This window comes from Raphanus sativus, chromosome 7 (assembly GCF_000801105.2).
Source record: "Raphanus sativus cultivar WK10039 chromosome 7, ASM80110v3, whole genome shotgun sequence".
In the NCBI taxonomy this organism is placed as follows: Eukaryota; Viridiplantae; Streptophyta; class Magnoliopsida; order Brassicales; family Brassicaceae; genus Raphanus; species Raphanus sativus.
In genome coordinates this window covers 2,277,382-2,295,175 of record NC_079517.1, presented here as the reverse complement: position 1 = coordinate 2,295,175, position 17,794 = coordinate 2,277,382, and the positions used below count along the sequence as shown (strand labels likewise).

The 17,794-nt window shown below is 38.4% G+C and overlaps 4 protein-coding genes across 5 annotated transcripts; all 4 read left to right on the top strand.

Annotated features, from left to right (window-relative positions):
- The first annotated feature begins 132 nt into the window (after window positions 1-132).
- On the top strand, window positions 133-4,948 carry LOC108814806 (origin of replication complex subunit 3). Its single transcript, XM_018587438.2, has 17 exons — window positions 133-302; window positions 401-607; window positions 732-906; window positions 981-1,150; window positions 1,261-1,391; window positions 1,517-1,790; window positions 1,884-1,955; window positions 2,251-2,324; window positions 2,477-2,567; window positions 2,659-2,831; window positions 3,029-3,098; window positions 3,302-3,387; window positions 3,562-3,651; window positions 3,804-3,879; window positions 4,134-4,261; window positions 4,354-4,521; window positions 4,694-4,948. The coding sequence occupies exons 1-17, from the start codon at window positions 210-212 to the stop codon at window positions 4,797-4,799; spliced, it is 2,184 nt and encodes a 727-aa protein (XP_018442940.2). The 5' UTR covers window positions 133-209; the 3' UTR covers window positions 4,800-4,948.
- A 407-nt stretch (window positions 4,949-5,355) lies between these two features.
- LOC108814495 (glycosyl hydrolase 5 family protein) lies at window positions 5,356-8,208 on the top strand. Its single transcript, XM_018587082.2, has 4 exons — window positions 5,356-5,779; window positions 6,019-6,266; window positions 6,587-7,110; window positions 7,666-8,208. The coding sequence occupies exons 1-4, from the start codon at window positions 5,378-5,380 to the stop codon at window positions 8,067-8,069; spliced, it is 1,578 nt and encodes a 525-aa protein (XP_018442584.2). The 5' UTR covers window positions 5,356-5,377; the 3' UTR covers window positions 8,070-8,208.
- A 335-nt stretch (window positions 8,209-8,543) lies between these two features.
- On the top strand, window positions 8,544-10,225 carry LOC108814496 (glutathione S-transferase DHAR3, chloroplastic). The gene is made up of 6 exons (XM_018587083.2): window positions 8,544-8,793; window positions 9,065-9,155; window positions 9,252-9,395; window positions 9,488-9,605; window positions 9,689-9,829; window positions 9,942-10,225. Exons 1-6 carry the CDS (start codon window positions 8,601-8,603, stop codon window positions 10,026-10,028), a joined length of 774 nt encoding a protein of 257 aa, XP_018442585.1. The 5' UTR covers window positions 8,544-8,600; the 3' UTR covers window positions 10,029-10,225.
- Window positions 10,226-10,381: 156 nt separating this feature from the next.
- Window positions 10,382-17,528, top strand: LOC108818349 (valine--tRNA ligase, chloroplastic/mitochondrial 2). Of its 2 annotated transcripts, XM_018591306.2 has the most exons (27): window positions 10,382-10,593; window positions 10,818-10,902; window positions 10,997-11,126; window positions 11,371-11,454; window positions 11,713-11,807; window positions 12,043-12,134; window positions 12,362-12,415; window positions 12,515-12,567; window positions 12,651-12,712; window positions 13,013-13,088; window positions 13,206-13,289; window positions 13,501-13,649; window positions 13,770-13,887; window positions 13,971-14,087; window positions 14,235-14,455; window positions 14,620-14,709; window positions 14,960-15,071; window positions 15,278-15,388; window positions 15,511-15,648; window positions 15,801-15,851; window positions 15,926-16,038; window positions 16,122-16,269; window positions 16,450-16,554; window positions 16,640-16,741; window positions 16,846-16,918; window positions 17,010-17,176; window positions 17,249-17,528. In XM_018591306.2, exons 1-27 carry the CDS (start codon window positions 10,425-10,427, stop codon window positions 17,375-17,377), a joined length of 2,928 nt encoding a protein of 975 aa, XP_018446808.1. In that variant the 5' UTR covers window positions 10,382-10,424; the 3' UTR covers window positions 17,378-17,528. The 2 variants fall into 2 exon arrangements, with proteins under 2 accessions (XP_018446808.1, XP_018446809.1); XM_018591307.2 differs by lacking the exons at window positions 10,382-10,593; window positions 10,818-10,902; window positions 10,997-11,126 and having other exon boundaries at window positions 11,384-11,440.
- Window positions 17,529-17,794: the final 266 nt, after the last annotated feature.

The window sequence follows — 17,794 nt, the reverse complement described above, 5'->3', positions numbered from 1 at the left end:
AAAACTCATGAATGTGTGATAATCCCCGGTCCGATCCGATCCGGTTTAGTATTTCGCTTTTCAGATTTACATTCGGTTCACGCATTTTCCCGCCAAAAAGAGCGGCTACGAGTTGCAGGAGGCGCGTCAAAAACCTAAAAGCAACCGTCACTTTCGATTGCTCCCTCTCCCCCCTCCCCAACTCTCACCCGCAACGACGAAGATCGCTCATGGCCCCTTCCACCACCGTCGCCGATCTTCCGCCATCTTCAACCACCGATTCATTCAATTCCAGCGCCGCCGCGGAAGAGAATGATATTCGGGTCTCCACTCTCTTTATCTCCCTCAAATTCCGTGCTCATACCCAATTTTTTTTTTGGTTTTGATACGTTTCTCGTCTTTTTTTTTTCTCTTATGGCAGCCATTTTTTGTCCTCCACAAGGCTTCGTCTGGGAGCAAATCAACCGCGACGGTGAAAGCCAAGCGGAGGATCGAGTCGCCTTCTCCTAAACTCGCTAAGAGGTCTGAGATCGAAAGCGCGGGAGAGGAGGAAGGCGGCCATTTTTTCTCGACGCTACGCTTTAAAGTTTTCGAGACTGTTTGGTCGAAAATCGATAATACAATCCAAGTGAGTCTGTCTTTAATTTTATTTTTATTTTTTGTTCGTTCTCTATAAACTTCGTAGTACAGTGTTAGGAGTCTATTTACAACCTACCTTGCATTTGTTTTGGGGTTTTTAATTTAATTTGCAGGGTGTTCTGAGAGATTCCAACTCCAAAGTGTTCAGTGGGATTCATGATTGGATATGGGAATCGTTTGAATCGATCAGATCATCAGGAGCATTGAGTTTATCAGAAGCTGTTCGCTCTTATCCTGTTTTGTCTCAGCCTTCTTCCAAGCAGTTGTTTACTGCTTTGGTCCTCACCAGTAAGTCTCCAGAGATTACCGTTTCCTTTGGTGTTATTCAAACTTATATAGTTCATCTTATATTGTGATGTTAGGGAATCTGGAAATGGTTGATGATTTATCGACGTTTGAAGATCTGGGTTCGCACTTGAAGTCTCAAGGATGTCATGTGGCTAAGCTTTCATCCACGGATTTCTCTGCAAAGAATGGTGTAGGAGGTTGCCTTCGAGGTTTGTTACGCCAGTTTGTGATGCCAACTGTAGATGTTAGTAAATCTCCATAGCCCCTTCACATATCATTTAGTTTTATAGCCTTCGAAATTAGTATATCCACTGAGAGTCCTTTTTTTTCTACGTAACTGCGACTTCTTACCAGGTGGCTGATGTAACTATTCTCGCATCATGGTACAGAGAAAGCGGAAACGATAAGAATCCCGTGGTTGTAATTGTTGATGACACAGAGAGATGTTCTGGGTCTGTCCTGTCAGAGTTAATCCTTATATTGAGGTATTAGGATATCTTTATTCTACTACGTTAGGTTGTTCTGCTGACTGGACTATAAGGTTTTTTATTTACTTCTACTTAGTCATTACAATATATAAGTCCCTCTCCTCCTTTGTTTTTCTCTTCAGTGAATGGGCAGTCAAGGTTCCAGTTTTTATAATAATGGGGGTGTCCACAGCACACGATGCGCCTAGAAAGATACTATCAGCGAGCGCGCTGCAGAGACTTTGTGCCACTAGGTTCACCCTGAGTTCTCCGGCCGAACGAATGGATGCAGTTCTCGAGGCTGTATTCTTAAAGCCATGTTCTGGGTTCACTGTTAGCCATAAGGTGGCGCTGTGTATGAGAAGTTACTTTTTGTGTCAAGACGGAACACTGACATCATTTGTTAAAACTCTTAAGGTTTCTAGCTCTATCCTATATGCTATATTAGGTTTCAACTTGTTTCGGGTTGTAACTCTTTGTTGTTCATTTGGCTATACATTCCTTTGTCAGATAGCTTGTCTTCAGCATTTCTCATTAGAGCCTTTGAGCATCATGCTCGAGCACTTTTGTCAAGATAATCAGGTATGCTTGATGCATCTGTTCACCACGTCCATTTTTTGTTTATTTGTTTGTTAGCAGCCCTGCCATTTCTATAATAGTGAAGTTGATAGTTAAGACCTTTAGTTCTTGTTTGCATATTAAGAATTATGGATAGTTCGAAGACTTCCTCCGTTCTTTGTTGAAACGAGTGAGGATCTTTAGTCGTACCTTCCGCATTCCTGCATTTGTCATCTAGAGTTCCGTACATGGTTCTCCAAATTACACATAATAAAAGCGCAACTAGCTTTTCTCTAAGGAAGCCTTTTTTCCCGTGAAGCTGCCAGGTGAAGGTACTGCGCTATTGACAGAAGCAACAATGAAGCATGCTTTTGACTTACCATCTGTGACGAGGTACCCCAGAGAATTCACCATCTGTTACTATTTTATTCTTGGTCGTTAATTGTTGGGCAGGTTACTGGTGTCGGTCTTCTATGGCATCCTTGTTGGAGCTTCTGGATAGAAAATTGAATGTACTTATTTCTGATCATAACCAATTTGCGTAGGAATAAAATTACTCGGAGTACTTGTGAAATGCTGCCTCAATTTTTGCTGGACTTGCAAAGGATGCCTAATCCTTGGTGCATAGTAGTTTTGGTCAGTTGACTCTCTTTTAATACGTTCATGATCATAGGAAGAGCTACTTGATAGTCTTACATGAGCAGATTCTTTGTGTACTATTTTGTAGTGCATATACGAAGCGGGGAAGTTTGATAAACTTCGATTGCTAGACATATTCTGTGAGACACTTGACCCAGAAGCACGTTACTTGAAATATTTCTCACCTCCAGCAATCCTCAACAGTCAGAGTAACGTTTCAGGGCGTACCAGTGTTATCAGACGGGTTCTGCGCAAGCTTAGGTGAGTTGTGCTGTAAGGAGGAAGGGTGAAGTTTTCCCCTCACACAATATTAGCCAAGTATTCTTTTAAATTTAGGGACCGCGCATACTTTTGTCTTATGGATCTGTTCAGATGGCATCTTTGTGTGGTTATTCTATGTTGCCAAATTTTTTTAAAGAAAAGTACTGAAGCTCTTGAACTCAAATTTTTTTCTACAGGGATCTTTCACCTGCACAGTTATCTAGCTTGTTGAAAAGCTGGGAAAGACTGACTGCGGAGTTCAGTGAGGTAATCATTAACTAAAATATATCAAGTTTTAACCATTGCTCTTGACTTGCATATTCTGTATGTGATTTTTAATTCATTTGTCCTTAAAAGAACTTATTTCGTTTTCTTGTTAGTGTCTCTTTCATTTCCTTGAGCTAGAGCAACACTCGGTATCTTTTTGGATATCTGAAAAATGTTACTTGTTTGGTTGTCTTTGCTGTTAGATTAATGACAAAGTGATGGAATTGCATCCGTTCATGAGAACTGTGGAAGCAGCTGGTCAGAGACCAGGAATCCCAACCAGCCCAAAGTTAGTCTCTGAATATTGCTGTCTATTTAATATAAAGACCATGTATGAGTTCAAAGAATTTCTCATTTTTCAAATTCCCGGCTTTTCTCCTGTAGATCTTTTTGAAAAGTTAGTGTCTTACTCAGTTGTCAAGCAATCTTACATGAGTAAAAAGGTTTCACTTTGATGTGACAGAAAGCATGCATCCCGGAGCAATTCAAAGCTTGAAAAGGAGCTTAAAGCCATGACCGATAAGATTTCCGCAGTCATAGAATTCATGCTAAGGTGAACTTTACCTCCCATTGTCACCTAAGATGTTCTGTACGCGTAGTTGGATTCTACTTGCTCTTGATTTGACTGCCGTAAATGGAAATGTGTCACCTAAGCTATTTTGTATGTGTCTTCCGAACTAAACATAGCCTTTTTGTATGGGACAGGGAATACATGAAGCCAGTTGAGACTGTTCCTTTCCATGAAATATTATGTTTCAAGAATGTCGATAAACTTCAATCTGTAAGTCTTCGGCATTCTAATTCCTCTTGGATTCACTTATACATCCATTACTTGGAAGTTATGTAATAGTTAATCAATTATCATATGCTGCTCATGTTGCGTCAGTCTCATCAACTTAAAGCATCATTCTATTCAAATGATTCCTATAGCCCATTGAGATGCTGTGCTGACACTTCTCTTGGTTCTTAACACATTACGTATGGATTTCGTCCTCTCTTTTCCCCCTTGATGTCATGTCTATATATCTGATTTAGGCTTTGCTTGGAGACCCGAGAAGCAGGATCCAATCAGATCTACTAGAATCTCACAATATCCTCCACTGTATGTGCTGCAGCCAAAGAGGCACAACTCTATTGCCTTCCATGCACGATACCTCGATTTTGTGAGTCCCTTACTTCATTACATGTGTTCACATTATCTTTTGTCTCGATGTGTGCGTTACAACGAAAAAGTTTGTGATAATTAATTAACTAGGTACATGCTGGCGCAAGAGCATGCTGAAGTTATTAACCTCCATGACTGGTACCAATCTTTCAAGACGATACTTTCTCCCCGGAATAGCAAAGCAAAGACAACTTTAAAATCAAAGAAACGGAAAGATAGATGCGAAGAACCAGAAGCACCTGCTGAAGCTTCAATTCAGTATCCTTTTTCTGTAATTCTCAGTCTTTCGAAACAATGCTCACTAATAGTTATTTAAAGAGTGCATGAAGTGGAACTGGTGGTAACATCGACATACATCCGCATTTATTCGTTCATTTTAGCAGGGGCATTTAAATAAACGTGTTTTTCCTTAACATTGTGTTTCCAACAGAGCTCGGTTTTGTAGAGCTGTAATGGAGCTTCAGATTGCTGGACTTATTCGCATGCCTTCAAAAAGACGTCCTGATTTTGTGCAAAGAGCGGCCTTTAGTACTTGAGAATAGTTTTCAGTACTTTCATTGTAAGCTTACTTATACTATATAGTTTCACCCACATGTAATCTAACAGATGTGTTTGGGGTTTTTTGAATTGCTTTTCTTTATGTGGGTTCACATACAATTAAAAAAAAGTATAATTATTATGAACATAGACGAGATCTTAATCTAACAAGTAATCGACAAATACCATGTTCAAGTTGTTTTTACCTTTTTGTTTTAACAGAACAACAAGATCAATTAGAATTACAAGATCAAAGGATATGGTTATTTTTATCTAATATAAGAGAAGTACAGTAACATAATTTTATTGTTAGTGTTATAATAATGCAACATATCAAAGTTTTATTAAAGTAGTTAAAATTCTCTAGAAATATATAGAATCGGTTAACATCATGCATTGTCGATTGTTGTTGGTTTTTCCTCTTTTATCTTCTGTTGGAAAAAACAATCATTAACCATAAACACGTAAAATCTGCCAACAACCAGAAACTAAACCAACTTATTCGATGTATAAATTGCGAATCAAATTCAAAATCAAGATAATCAAAATCAAAACAAAGAAACACACAACAACAAAAATGACTAGATCCATCTATTTGTGTCTCTCCGTCTTCTTATTCATTTCTTGGATTCCAAAGCTAACCACAAGCTACCCTCTCTCCACAAAATCAAGATGGATCGTGGATGAGAAAGGCCAAAGAGTGAAGCTAGCCTGCGTGAACTGGCCGGCGCATCTCCAGCCCGCGGTGGCTGAAGGGCTAAGCAAACAACCATTAGACTCCATTTCCAAGAAGATTGTATCAATGGGATTTAACTGCGTTAGGCTCACCTGGCCTCTTGATTTGATGACTAATGACACATTGGCTCATAATGTTACCGTCAAACAGTCTTTTGAAAGGTTGAATCTGCTTGATGATGTTCTTGGCATTCAAACTCACAACCCCAAAATCCTTAACCTACCCATATTCAATGCATTCCAGGTAAAATATTAGGGGTATATAGCTTTAGTTTAATTGATACAAAATAAACCGGTGTGTTTCAATAAGGCTGCATGGATGGACCTAGATGTCCGCCTCTAGCTAGCTAGCTAGAATTAATTCGAAACAATAACAAAAATTAACCAAACCAAAGTAAATGAAACACTTTCAATGGAATCCCAATGTAGTGGAACTCTCTCTATATATATAAATATGTTTATTTTGCTTATTATTATTATCAGGAAGTGGTAACGAACCTTGGACAAAACGGAGTGATGGTGATACTAGACAACCACTTGACAACGCCAGGATGGTGTTGCAGCGACAACGACCTTGACGCCTTCTTCGAATACCCTAACTTTGATCCTGTCATCTGGACCAAGGGATTGAGCAAGATGGCTACTCATTTCCGCAATGTCACTAATGTCGTTGGCATGAGCCTTAGGAACGAACCACGTGGCACGAGAGATTTCCCTGACCTCTGGTTCAGGTACGCATTCCAAATTACTAATATTTGAATATAACCAAGCATGTAACACATGAAAATATTTGCAATGACTATTTAAGTAAATGTGTTTGTACCTTTTGTAGTATTTTCATTTTTCACTAGGTTATTTTTTATTAAAAATTGCTAAATTCACTATTTTCGAGTTTGGATAAAATTCATAAAATTAACATAAGCTAGGCTTCACCTATACAATGCCAAAATATCATATATATATATATATATATATATATTATATATATATATATATAAGAAAAACAAGTGCATGCATGCATGCGTATTAACTTGTAAATGGCTACGTGAAGGTACATGCCAAAAGGAGGAGAAGCAGTACACGCCGCAAACCCTGAAGTATTAGTCATCCTCTCCGGCATCGACTACGACACAAACCTCTCTTTCCTCCGTGACCGTTTCTTCAACGTCAGCTTCACTAACAAGCTCGTCTTCGAGCAACATTGGTACAGCTTCTCCGACGGCCGAGACTCGTGGAAGAAACAAAACTCCAACGATTTCTGCGCAAGAATCATCGAGAAAGTCACACATAACGGAGGATTCTTGATGGGGAGAGGCTTTCCTTTGTTCTTGACTGAGTTTGGGGCTAACCTGAGAAGCGGTGACGTTAGTGGAAACCGGTATATGAATTGTTTGGTGGCTTGGGCTGCGGAGAATGATTTGGATTGGGCGGTTTGGGCATTAACCGGAGATTATTATTTGAGAACCGGCCAAAAACATATGGTTGAGACTTTTGGCGTTTTGGATCCTAACTGGAAAGAGGTCGCCAACTCTACTTACTTGCAGAAACTCTCCGGAATTCAACTTCCAGTTAGAGGTCAGACTTCTCTTTTTCCCCTCTCTCTAAATATACATTAGAAAGAAAATGGTATATATAAAATGCGGCTTTGGAGTTAAAAAAAAACTATAATTATAACCCAAAAAAATTGTGAAAAATGAACTCATCATATATAGATATATATATATAGAGATATATTCTGGATCCTAAATATATATAATGTTAGGTTATAAGTTAGAACTTGAATTTTCAAAGATAATCCTGAATCTGACCAAAAGATACATAATCCTGAGTTTTCTTAATTTATATTTTAATTTTAATTTCTTAAGTTAATAAACATCCAGATAAAATGTTTAGGTTTGGATCTTAATATATATATATATATACCTCTTATGGTAATATGTGTTCATACATATGCCCCCACAATATATTTTTGGTACCACTAGTGCTTTTTTGTTTCTAAAATCTCCTAACTGGACTCTAAAAAATAAATAATTGCCATACAAGTATTGTGTCAAGAACCGTGAATGTCCAACTAATTTTATGAACATGAATATTTAAAGTCTGAATATATAAAACTTTGCATATGTGTAGGACCCGGTCTACAATCCAAAAAACTTCTCTTCCACCCAACAACGGGCCTCTGCGTCACCAGTAATCTCTCAAACAATTTACCAACACTTCGATTGGAACAATGCCGTAAAGCCGAGTCGTCGACCTTTGATCCTAGTGAAGGTATTCTTTGGAGTAACAAAATGTGCGTCGAGATTCCAGATGCTGTTGGACAGAAGGTGAAGCTTGGAGTTGGCACTAAGTGCTCTAAGTTGGGACAAACCTCAGCCACTCACATGCATTTGTCGTTTAAGACAACCAGTAGTGGTTCGTTGCTATGTCTTGATGTGGATGAACGTGACAACAGCATCGTCGCTAACCCTTGCAAGTGTTTGACCAAGGATGCTTCTTGTGACCCAGCGAGCCAATGGTTCAAAGTTCTTTAAATTGTGTTCGTTTTCTTTATAAAATGATCACGTTCTTTATGTTTATATTCGGGACAATATATATGTGTAATCAAGATCGTGATCGAGCATGTTCTGATGTTTATATTAATTTCTTAAAATGAAAAATAAAATTTCACTATTGAAACTGTGTCAAAATAATCTGGAATATTGTAGTCAAAATAGTAAGGAGAGAGGTCCGGATGCTAACACAATCAGGTTGGATCTAATTTGTTATCCAAAATTAAATTATATATTATCTTGAACATATAGATCTATGGTTCATTTACGTATCGAAGAAAAGAATTATCTATGGGTTGCATCACAATTAGTCTTGCAAGTACTGGGCTACTATGAGTGAAACAAAGTGGGCTCAGAGTTGAAGAAATTGAGGCCCATATTATTCGTTAAGTGAAATCTTAAACTCGCCACGTGTCAGTTAATTTAGCCACTGAGAATTCTCCAGATTATCTGAGTCATTTGACAAGTCTACGGTTGTCGGAGAATTGACAAGAACAGAGAAAAGATAATAAAATGATAAGCCTTAGGTTTCAACCAAGCACCGCCGTTGTTCTGTCGGCGTCAGTCAGCCGCGCCGGATTTATCAAGCGATGCGGTTTGACTAAACCGAGAAGAACCGCCCGGTTCGGAACGATGGCTATGGCGGCTGCTCCGCTCGAAATCTGCGTCAAAGCTTCCATCACCACACCCAACAAGCTCGGAGACTGTTAGTTCTCTCTCTGTATCCCCTCTATTGACGGAAACTTAAAAATGTGGATAATAAAGTTGCAATTTTTATTCATGTTTTGCTTAATTGTCCCTTGCAGATAGATAGATACTTAAAGCGTTTTGTGTTTAACTTAATTGGTGCTTAAGACTGTTACTTAGTTTAGAAATGTATATAAAAAGACAAACTTGATTGCTTCTATGTGTAGTTTTGAGGGTTAATTTTACTTCGCTAGTTGAGTATATGGATACATTTTTTTTTTTGTTGGTAGGCCCTTTTTGCCAAAGGGTGTTGTTGACTATGGAGGAGAAGCATGTACCTTATGACATGAAAATGGTGGATTTGAGTAACAAGCCTGAGTGGTGAGTTCTTGGGATCTCCTTTCAATGTCTTTGAAGTTCACATGATTCCTGATCACCTTTTTCTCAGTGTGTTGTATTCTTGTTTACTGTTTACAGGTTCTTGCAAATTAGTGCAGAAGGTAAAGTTCCAGTGGTGAAGTTTGATGAGAAATGGGTTCCGGATTCTGATGTCATAACACAAACTTTGGAAGACAAGTACCCTGAGCCTCCTCTAGCAACTCCACTCGAAAGGGCTTCAGTGTAATCTCTCAGTCTTATGTTGTGTACCTAATAGTGTTCTTGGCTGAAAGTTTTGTATCTTCCAGTTAAGAACTTTTAATTTATTCCCGCAGTGGGTCAAAGATCTTCTCCACGTTTATCGGTTTTCTCAAGAGCAAAGATTCAGGAGATGGAACTGAGCAAGTGTTACTAGATGAGCTTAGTACATTCAACAATTATCTCAAAGAAAATGTAAGCTCTTTCTGTCTTGATCTCTTCCATAACTTAGTCTTCCGATTTTGTGTTACATCTTTGATTACTTCCTTACTCTGAAGGGACCTTACATAAACGGAGAGAAAATCTCAGCAGCTGATTTGTCCTTGACACCAAAGTTATACCACTTGAAGATTGCACTGGGACATTTCAAGAACTGGTCTGTTCCAGATTCACTTCCTTTCCTTAAATCCTACATGGAGGTAATAATAATACCTTTTTAAAAAAAAAAAAACCTATATGTTGTTCTCTGCAACCTCATTCTCTTTCGATTAGTTTCTCCACTGATGAATGATGATGATGATTTTGTTACAGAATGTGTTCTCGAGGGAATCATTCAAGAATACAGAGGCGCAAACAGAGGATGTGATTGCTGGTTGGAGACCAAAGGTGATGGGTTGACGAGAGTAAAAAGGTTTTAGATGTTTGGCCTCATCACTCAAGTCAAGGGATCCATCATTTTCTCTCTTACTTCCTTCTAGTACAATGTAAAAAAACATAATCAAATCTTCTTCAAATGTTGTTAACAATAAGTGTGTCTCGCCAGAGCAATAAACACAAGACAAGAATATTCAGAGAATGGAAACTATATCGCAGTAGTACAGTACATACTAATGGGAGATTATCGTCACCATCTGATAATAATTATTACAGAGAGCACAAATAGTTACCGCCAGTAATTACATAAGAACGTGAAAATTACAGAACTACCCTTCCGTCATAAATCTAATCCTCTGTTTCAGTGACCTCTCTGTACTGTTCCTCAGCGGCTTTATCTTTTTCTCGGGGGCTTCTGCCATGATTCTCCAGACGGGCTTCTCTCTACCTACGACTACTACAACGTTTCTGTCTCCCTCTTCTCCTCACCGGCTCAACACTCTCTTCTTCACTCACCGACGACGTCGATTAGTTCCTCCGTCACGTTTGGGTTCATGTTTCTCGAAACGTAGCTTTTCCCTGTGTGGTGGTACGTTACTTCGCTATACTATATCTCTGTCTCTCCTCGAAAGTCGAAACCTTTACCCCTACTATAGCCTAGGTGCTGTATATAAGTTTCTTCTTCAGGTAGTGTGTGCATTAGAATTGCCCCCTGCTTGATAATTAGCCCACGAGGTTATAGAAATTCTTATCTTCATGAACTCCTTACGTTTCAGTAAGATTTGATTTGAGTTCATCTTCTTTTCTCTCCAGTTGCTGCTTCAGGAAATAATGTCTTTACTTCTCCCGAGACATCCAAGAGCTTTGATTTTGCCTCCGAGGAGAAAATCTACAAATGGTAAAAACACTTTCTGCTCATGTTTGTTTGAGTTTTCTCAGTTTGGGAGCAGAATTTGTGGTGTCAATTCTGATGATTCATGGGGGGGTTGTAGGTGGGAGTCGCAAGGGTACTTCAAACCAAGTTTCGACCAAGGTGGAGGCAGCCCTTTTGTGATACCTATGCCACCTCCTAATGTCACTGGCTCTCTCCACATGGGTCATGCCATGTTTGTCACTCTTGAGGTTGTGGAATGGATAACTAACATTCGTTTTGGGTATTCAGTTTGATGTTCCTGTATTTCATTTAAGCTACTTAGCTTGTTAGTGTTCCTTTAGCTCTGGTGTTGCTTATTTTGCTAGATATATGTATTTGCAGTTTTGCTAGGCGCTTTCAGTTGATTTGAGTGGTCGATTTCTTTAGTAATGCCATGTTTTTTTGTGTGCATTAGCTGTGTTAGGCTATTCTCATCACTTTTTGTGTTTACAGGATATTATGGTTCGATATAATAGGATGAGAGGGAGGCCAACGCTTTGGCTTCCAGGGACTGATCATGCTGGTATTGCCACTCAGGTTCATTTCCCCCATTTTAAGTTTTGAATAGAGTTTCTTTTAGTCTTTGCGTGTTGTTTCCTGCTCAGTGCTCACTTTGATTTCTATATCTTTCTTCTTCCCACTCCATTTTTTCTCGTTCCTATACCTATCTCCCACATCTCTATATTAAAAGAAGTCTTTTTTTTCTTGTAGAGCATATGTTTTATAGCAAACATTTGCGTTATTTTGTAAATCTTTCTGATATATATTTACTGAAGCTACAATATTTCATTACAGTTGGTAGTCGAAAAAATGCTAGCATCAGAAGGCATTAAGAGAGTGGAGTTAGGTAGAGATGAGTTTACCAAAAGAGTCTGGGAATGGAAAGAGAAGTATGTTCTCTTATCGCTGCATGACTTACTTAGAAACATCTATTTAAAAAAAAAGTATTTATATTATACTCTGGCAGTATACTATGAAGTATTTTAAGCAGGAGAAGATTCCTGTACCTTTCTTTTGATCGAGTATTGTGATGGTCTTTTACCATTTAAAAGATATGCTTTCATGAAAAGATAAAGTCCACTGTATTTGTATCTTATATGTTAATGGTTATGGCTGAAATTTCAGGTATGGTGGAACCATCACAAATCAGATTAAGAGACTGGGTGCTTCTTGTGATTGGAGTAGAGAGCGCTTCACTCTTGATGATCAATTGAGTCGTAAGGCCTCTTCCTATAGTTTCCATATCTTCTAGATAGTGATTTAAACTCAAAGTTAAGGTGGTGCGCAAAGTTTTCTTTACATAATTTTAGGTATTTTTAGAACCCAAAAACTTCAACAAGTAAATGTTATGCAGTTTCTAGTTGGCTCTTAAAGTTTCTTGCTGCTCTTATATCTTGCATTCATTCTGTATAATTTTTTCTGACTCTCATTCACTCTGAATCAGGAGCTGTGAACGAGGCATTTGTGAAGCTTCATGACAAAGGATTGATATACCAAGGTAAAGCTATTACATATTTTGGTTCTATTGCCGTAGCTGTAAGTAGTGCTGTGCTGTACTGATACGAAGTTTGGTGATTTTGGCATAATGTTTTTGCAGGATCCTACATGGTCAACTGGTCCCCCAATTTACAGACTGCTGTTTCAGACTTGGTGTGTGGTGTATCTTATCTCAAACTCTGTTGGTTGATACCTTTTTTCTTTCTTTCTAGAAGTAACTGTCTTGTTCCTAACAGGAAGTAGAATATTCGGAGGAACCTGGATTTCTATACCATATTAAATACCGTGTTGCTGGAAGGTACTGTCCAACTACTAGACTAGTACTTCCTTACCTTCCTTTTTTTTCTGTCTTTTATGGACCCTTTTATATAGCTCAATTACGTGAAAAAACGACTTCTTCTTGCATCAATTTGAAAAGTACCGATGCTTTATATTATGTGGTATGATCATTAAAACTTGAAACACAACTTTAGGCTCATACGAGTTGCTTCAGCAGTAGTTAACTATCTCACCTTTGCTAGTTAATTATTTCTTGGAAGATTAGTGACTATCTTTGTTCTACTTTTGGAAATGGCTGATTTGATCTTTCCTCGTATAGTCCTGATTTTCTTACTATAGCAACAACCCGTCCGGAGACATTGTTTGGTGATGTGGCCATTGCCGTGCATCCTGAGGTAGGTGGTGATATTTCTCTTATGTAAATATTTTTCTAATCGTTTCCTATAAATAGGTTCTCTTTCACAGGCATTGTTTGAGCATTAATGTTGTTAAATGTATTGGGCATATGACAGGATGATCGTTATTCTAAGTATGTTGGTGAGACAGCCATTGTACCTATGACATATGGTCGTCATGTGCCAATTATCTCCGATAAGGTTAACTCAGATCTAATGCCGACGCTCTCTTTATAATGTCTTATAAAATCAAGTATATTTTTCTAAACTCAACAAGGAGAAGGATACACTGGTTTTTTCTTTCTGTTCTTCATGACTTTCTCATCAGTATTTTCTTTTTTTTTTTGCTGGGGAACTTCTAAGTTCTAGTAACTCAGAAGTGAGTCTCAGTATTTTCTGTTTACCATGGCAGTATGTTGATAAGGATTTTGGGACTGGTGTTCTGAAGATAAGTCCTGGGCATGATCACAACGATTACCTTCTTGCAAGGAAGCTAGGTCTCCCCATTCTGAATGTGATGAACAAGGATGGAACACTAAATGACGTTGCTGGCTTGTTTTGGTAACTATTTTGTTTTCAACTTATATATTAGCTGCCTCATTAGTGTTACCATTATGAATTGGAAGACCCTGAGATACTTCTTAACGTCCACGGAACCTTAACATAGATTTTTCTTTTCAGTGGCCTTGACCGGTTTGCGGTGAGGGAGAAACTGTGGGCAGATCTTGAGGAGACAGGTTTAGCTGTTAAAAAGGAGCCTCATACTTCTCGAGTTCCAAGATCTCAGCGTGGTGGAGAAGTATTTTTCTGCTGACGCGGTATCAATATTTCAGTTCGTTGGAAGTTCATATAATTTATCATGCATGGTTTAACTTGTGTTAGGTTATTGAGCCACTTGTAAGCAAACAATGGTTTGTCCACATGGATCCTTTAGCTGAGAAGGCTCTTCTTGCTGTTGAGAAAAAAGAACTTACCATCATACCTGAGAGATTTGAGAAGGTATGCAAACGACTGCTTGTGTGATAATATTTGCTGAGCTGGTCTGTCCTTTTCTCCTGTCAATTTAGCAAATTCATTGCAAGGTTTCGGTTTTTGATTGTTTTCACTGCATACTTGGCTTATATTTTTTCATGTCGCCACTTGCAGATATACAATCACTGGCTGACAAATATTAAGGATTGGTGCATAAGCCGTCAGCTGTGGTGGGGGCATCGCATACCAGTTTGGTATGTGGTTGGAAAGGATTGCGAGGAGGACTACATAGTTGCCAAAAATGCTGAAGAAGCCCTTGAGAAAGCCCATGAGAAGTATGGAAAAGATGTTGAAATATATCAGGATCCAGATGTTCTTGACACCTGGTTTTCCAGGTTAGTTGTACATATATGGAGATGATTCCTATTCCTGTGTTCCACTGTTATAGAAATACTCTTAGTTTAATGTGAAAATTCCAGTTTCTCCGAAATAGACACTTTGAATTACTGATTTTTATTTAACGACCTATATAACTTACCTAAGATGTTTCTTTCTGCAGCTCATTGTGGCCATTCAGCACCCTTGGCTGGCCTGATGTCTCAGCAGAGGATTTCAAAAACTTTTACCCTACAAATATGTTAGAAACAGGGTATATTATATTCCTTTCTTCCTTGTCAATCAGGAAAACACTGGCTCCTACTATTAGAGCTAATGTTAATGGTAGACCCTTCACTAGTAAGGAAATCTTTTAGGACCAACCACAATTTTTTTTTTGTTAGCAAGAAGTGAGGTCTTAAATTACGTGGAACCTGGAAAGAAAATGCGTGTTTTGTTGCAGTTGCTTATTTAAAATTCACATTACTTCCTGTAAATAACTATTATCCTTTTTGATTGGACAGGCATGACATACTATTTTTCTGGGTAGCAAGAATGGTTATGATGGGAATAGAATTTACAGGGACCGTTCCATTTACTCATGTCTACCTTCACGGACTTATACGGGACTCTGAAGTAAGTTCTGGCTTTTTGCCTGTTCTAGTCATTGTTTGTGTTTTTTGGTGGGGCCCGTGGGGGCAAGATAAATACTCAAGTTATGATCGTTATGCTTTTCATATCGTTACCTTTTTCACTTCTCTCTATGCTACTAAATGTTAAATCACGTCAAGGGAAACTAGTATTATCTCCATGTAGTTGACCAGATTATTTGGAATTTTCAGGGGAGAAAAATGTCAAAATCTCTTGGGAATGTGATTGATCCGCTTGACACAATCAAAGATTTTGGCACTGATGCTCTGAGATTTACGATTGCACTAGGAACAGCTGGTCAGGTTTGCTTTCTACTCCTCTAGTGTGTTTAGGCAGCTGATCCATTTTTCTTTTGTTTTCGTAAGACTTACATTACTGTATTGTATTTACGTCTGCTATCTTTTCCCCGTTGCCCTTTTTTCAGGATCTGAACTTATCAACTGAAAGGTTAACTGCAAATAAAGCGTTCACCAACAAACTATGGAATGCTGGAAAGTTTGTGCTCCAGAGTCTGCCTAGTCTCAGCGATACATCTGCTTGGGAGAGTTTGCTGGCCCTCAAGGTTTGCTTGCTTTTCCATCTCCATAACTTATAATAGTTGCAGAATTTCGTTAGAAGAAGCGATAAGCGGACTTAAGCTGATTTAAGTTGCACTAAATCACCGTTGCTTTCTTAGTATAATAAAGCTTGTCTAACATTTTGCTTCTTTTTCAGCTTGACAAAGAGGAAACCCTGCTCAGTTTACCCTTACCTGAATGTTGGGCGGTATAATATCTAAACCCTGGAGTTATCAAATAGTATTGATCTTCCCTATCACCTTATATTCCCTTTTTTTTCAGGTGTCAAAACTCCATATTCTCATTGATTCCGTCACAGCAAGCTATGAGAAGTTCTTCTTTGGGGATATAGGAAGAGAAACATATGAATTCTTTTGGAGTGACTTTGCTGATTGGTATCTCCACCTTACCTCTCAACAAACCGGTACACGTTTCTTAAACTTAGCTGACTGACTAGTCTTTACTCTCTACTCTTAAGGTATATTGAAGCCAGCAAATCTAGACTCTATGGATCTGGAGGCAATTCAGATTCTCTTGTTTCTCAGGCAGTTCTGTTATATGTCTTCGAGAATATACTTAAGCTGTTGCATCCATTCATGCCGTTTGTAACCGAGGATCTATGGCAGGTATTAATAACATGCTCTTGGCTCTTCATGCTCTCACTGACGTATTTTACCAATGCATGCTTAAGCTGTTTATCTCTGTAGTGTAGCTTTTTCTTTAGCATGGTATAAGAAGACTCTTAGCTAAGTTGTATGTTCTTTGGCACTGCAACATAAAAAATATTTTCAATTTTGTATTTGCAGGCACTACCCTACAGGAAAGAAGCGCTCATTGTATCTCCCTGGCCACAAAATTCACTTCCAAGAAACGTTGAATCAGTAAAAAGATTCGAGAATCTACAAGCTCTGGTCAGTATGAATTTCTGCCTTTATATTTTCTGCAAACCTCCAACATGTTCTGTTGACTGACACCTTGGGGCTGTGTGATTTGCAGACAAGAGCAATTAGAAATGTACGAGCAGAGTATTCAGTAGAACCGGTAAAGCGTATATCTGCCTCAGTTGTTGGAAGTGCAGAGGTTGTTGGATACATCTCGGTCAGTAACTTATCGCCTTGTGGTAGTAGCATATGACATCCTTATGAAAAAAAAAGGTTTTTGTTAATTTGATTTGCCCTTGGTGTCTTTGTCTCTGGGTGCAGAAAGAAAAGGAGGTGTTAGCTCTTTTATCAAGGCTTGACTTAAACAATGTCCACTTTACCAACACCCCTCCTGGTATATATATAATAAGACTTTTAAACCCATGTTACTCTCTTTTTATCTCAACTCGTGGTCACACAATCATGTGTTTGGTCTTTTTCTTTAGGTGATGCAAATCTCTCGGTCCACGTTGTAGCCAGTGAAGGACTAGAGGCGTATCTACCACTTGCTGCCATGGTTGATATATCTTCTGAAGTCCAACGCATTTCCAAACGTCTCTCCAAGATGCAAACTGAATATGACGCCCTCATCACTCGCCTTAATTCACCAAAGGTATACACCATTACTATCAAAAGATAATTGATAATTGTTCTTACACAAATTTGGAAACTCATAAAAATGTAGTTTGTGGAGAAAGCTCCAGAAGAAGTGGTGAGAGGTGTGAAGGAGAAAGCAGAAGAAGCAGAAGAGAAAATAAAGCTGACCAAAGCTAGGCTTGATTTTCTCAAGTCCACTTCTTTAGTGTCTCAGTGAATAACTACTCACTGCCTCAAAGTAATTATCATGTCTGGCCCATATCGGCCCGAGGACCATTCACTATTTTGTCAAATGACACCTAATATTGGTTTGAAAATCACCCAAAAATGGTACTATTAGAGAGAATCAATTGCAACTTTATTGATCAGTGTCCTACTGCCGGGGTCCATAATGCCTTTTTAAAAGCATTAAAGCATGGCTAGTTATCAAGCAACAAAATAAAAAGTGGATAATTTTATATTTTTTGGGTTATGCCACAACAATTGTTATTTATTATTGCCCTCACCAACTAGTCAAAAATGTGTACAATTTGGTTTAGTATAATACAAAATTTATTTGAAGAATCTGAATATTTAATAAAGGCTAATTCACTGAAAAAAATAGTAATAAGCCACACCTAAAACTAAAAGCAAC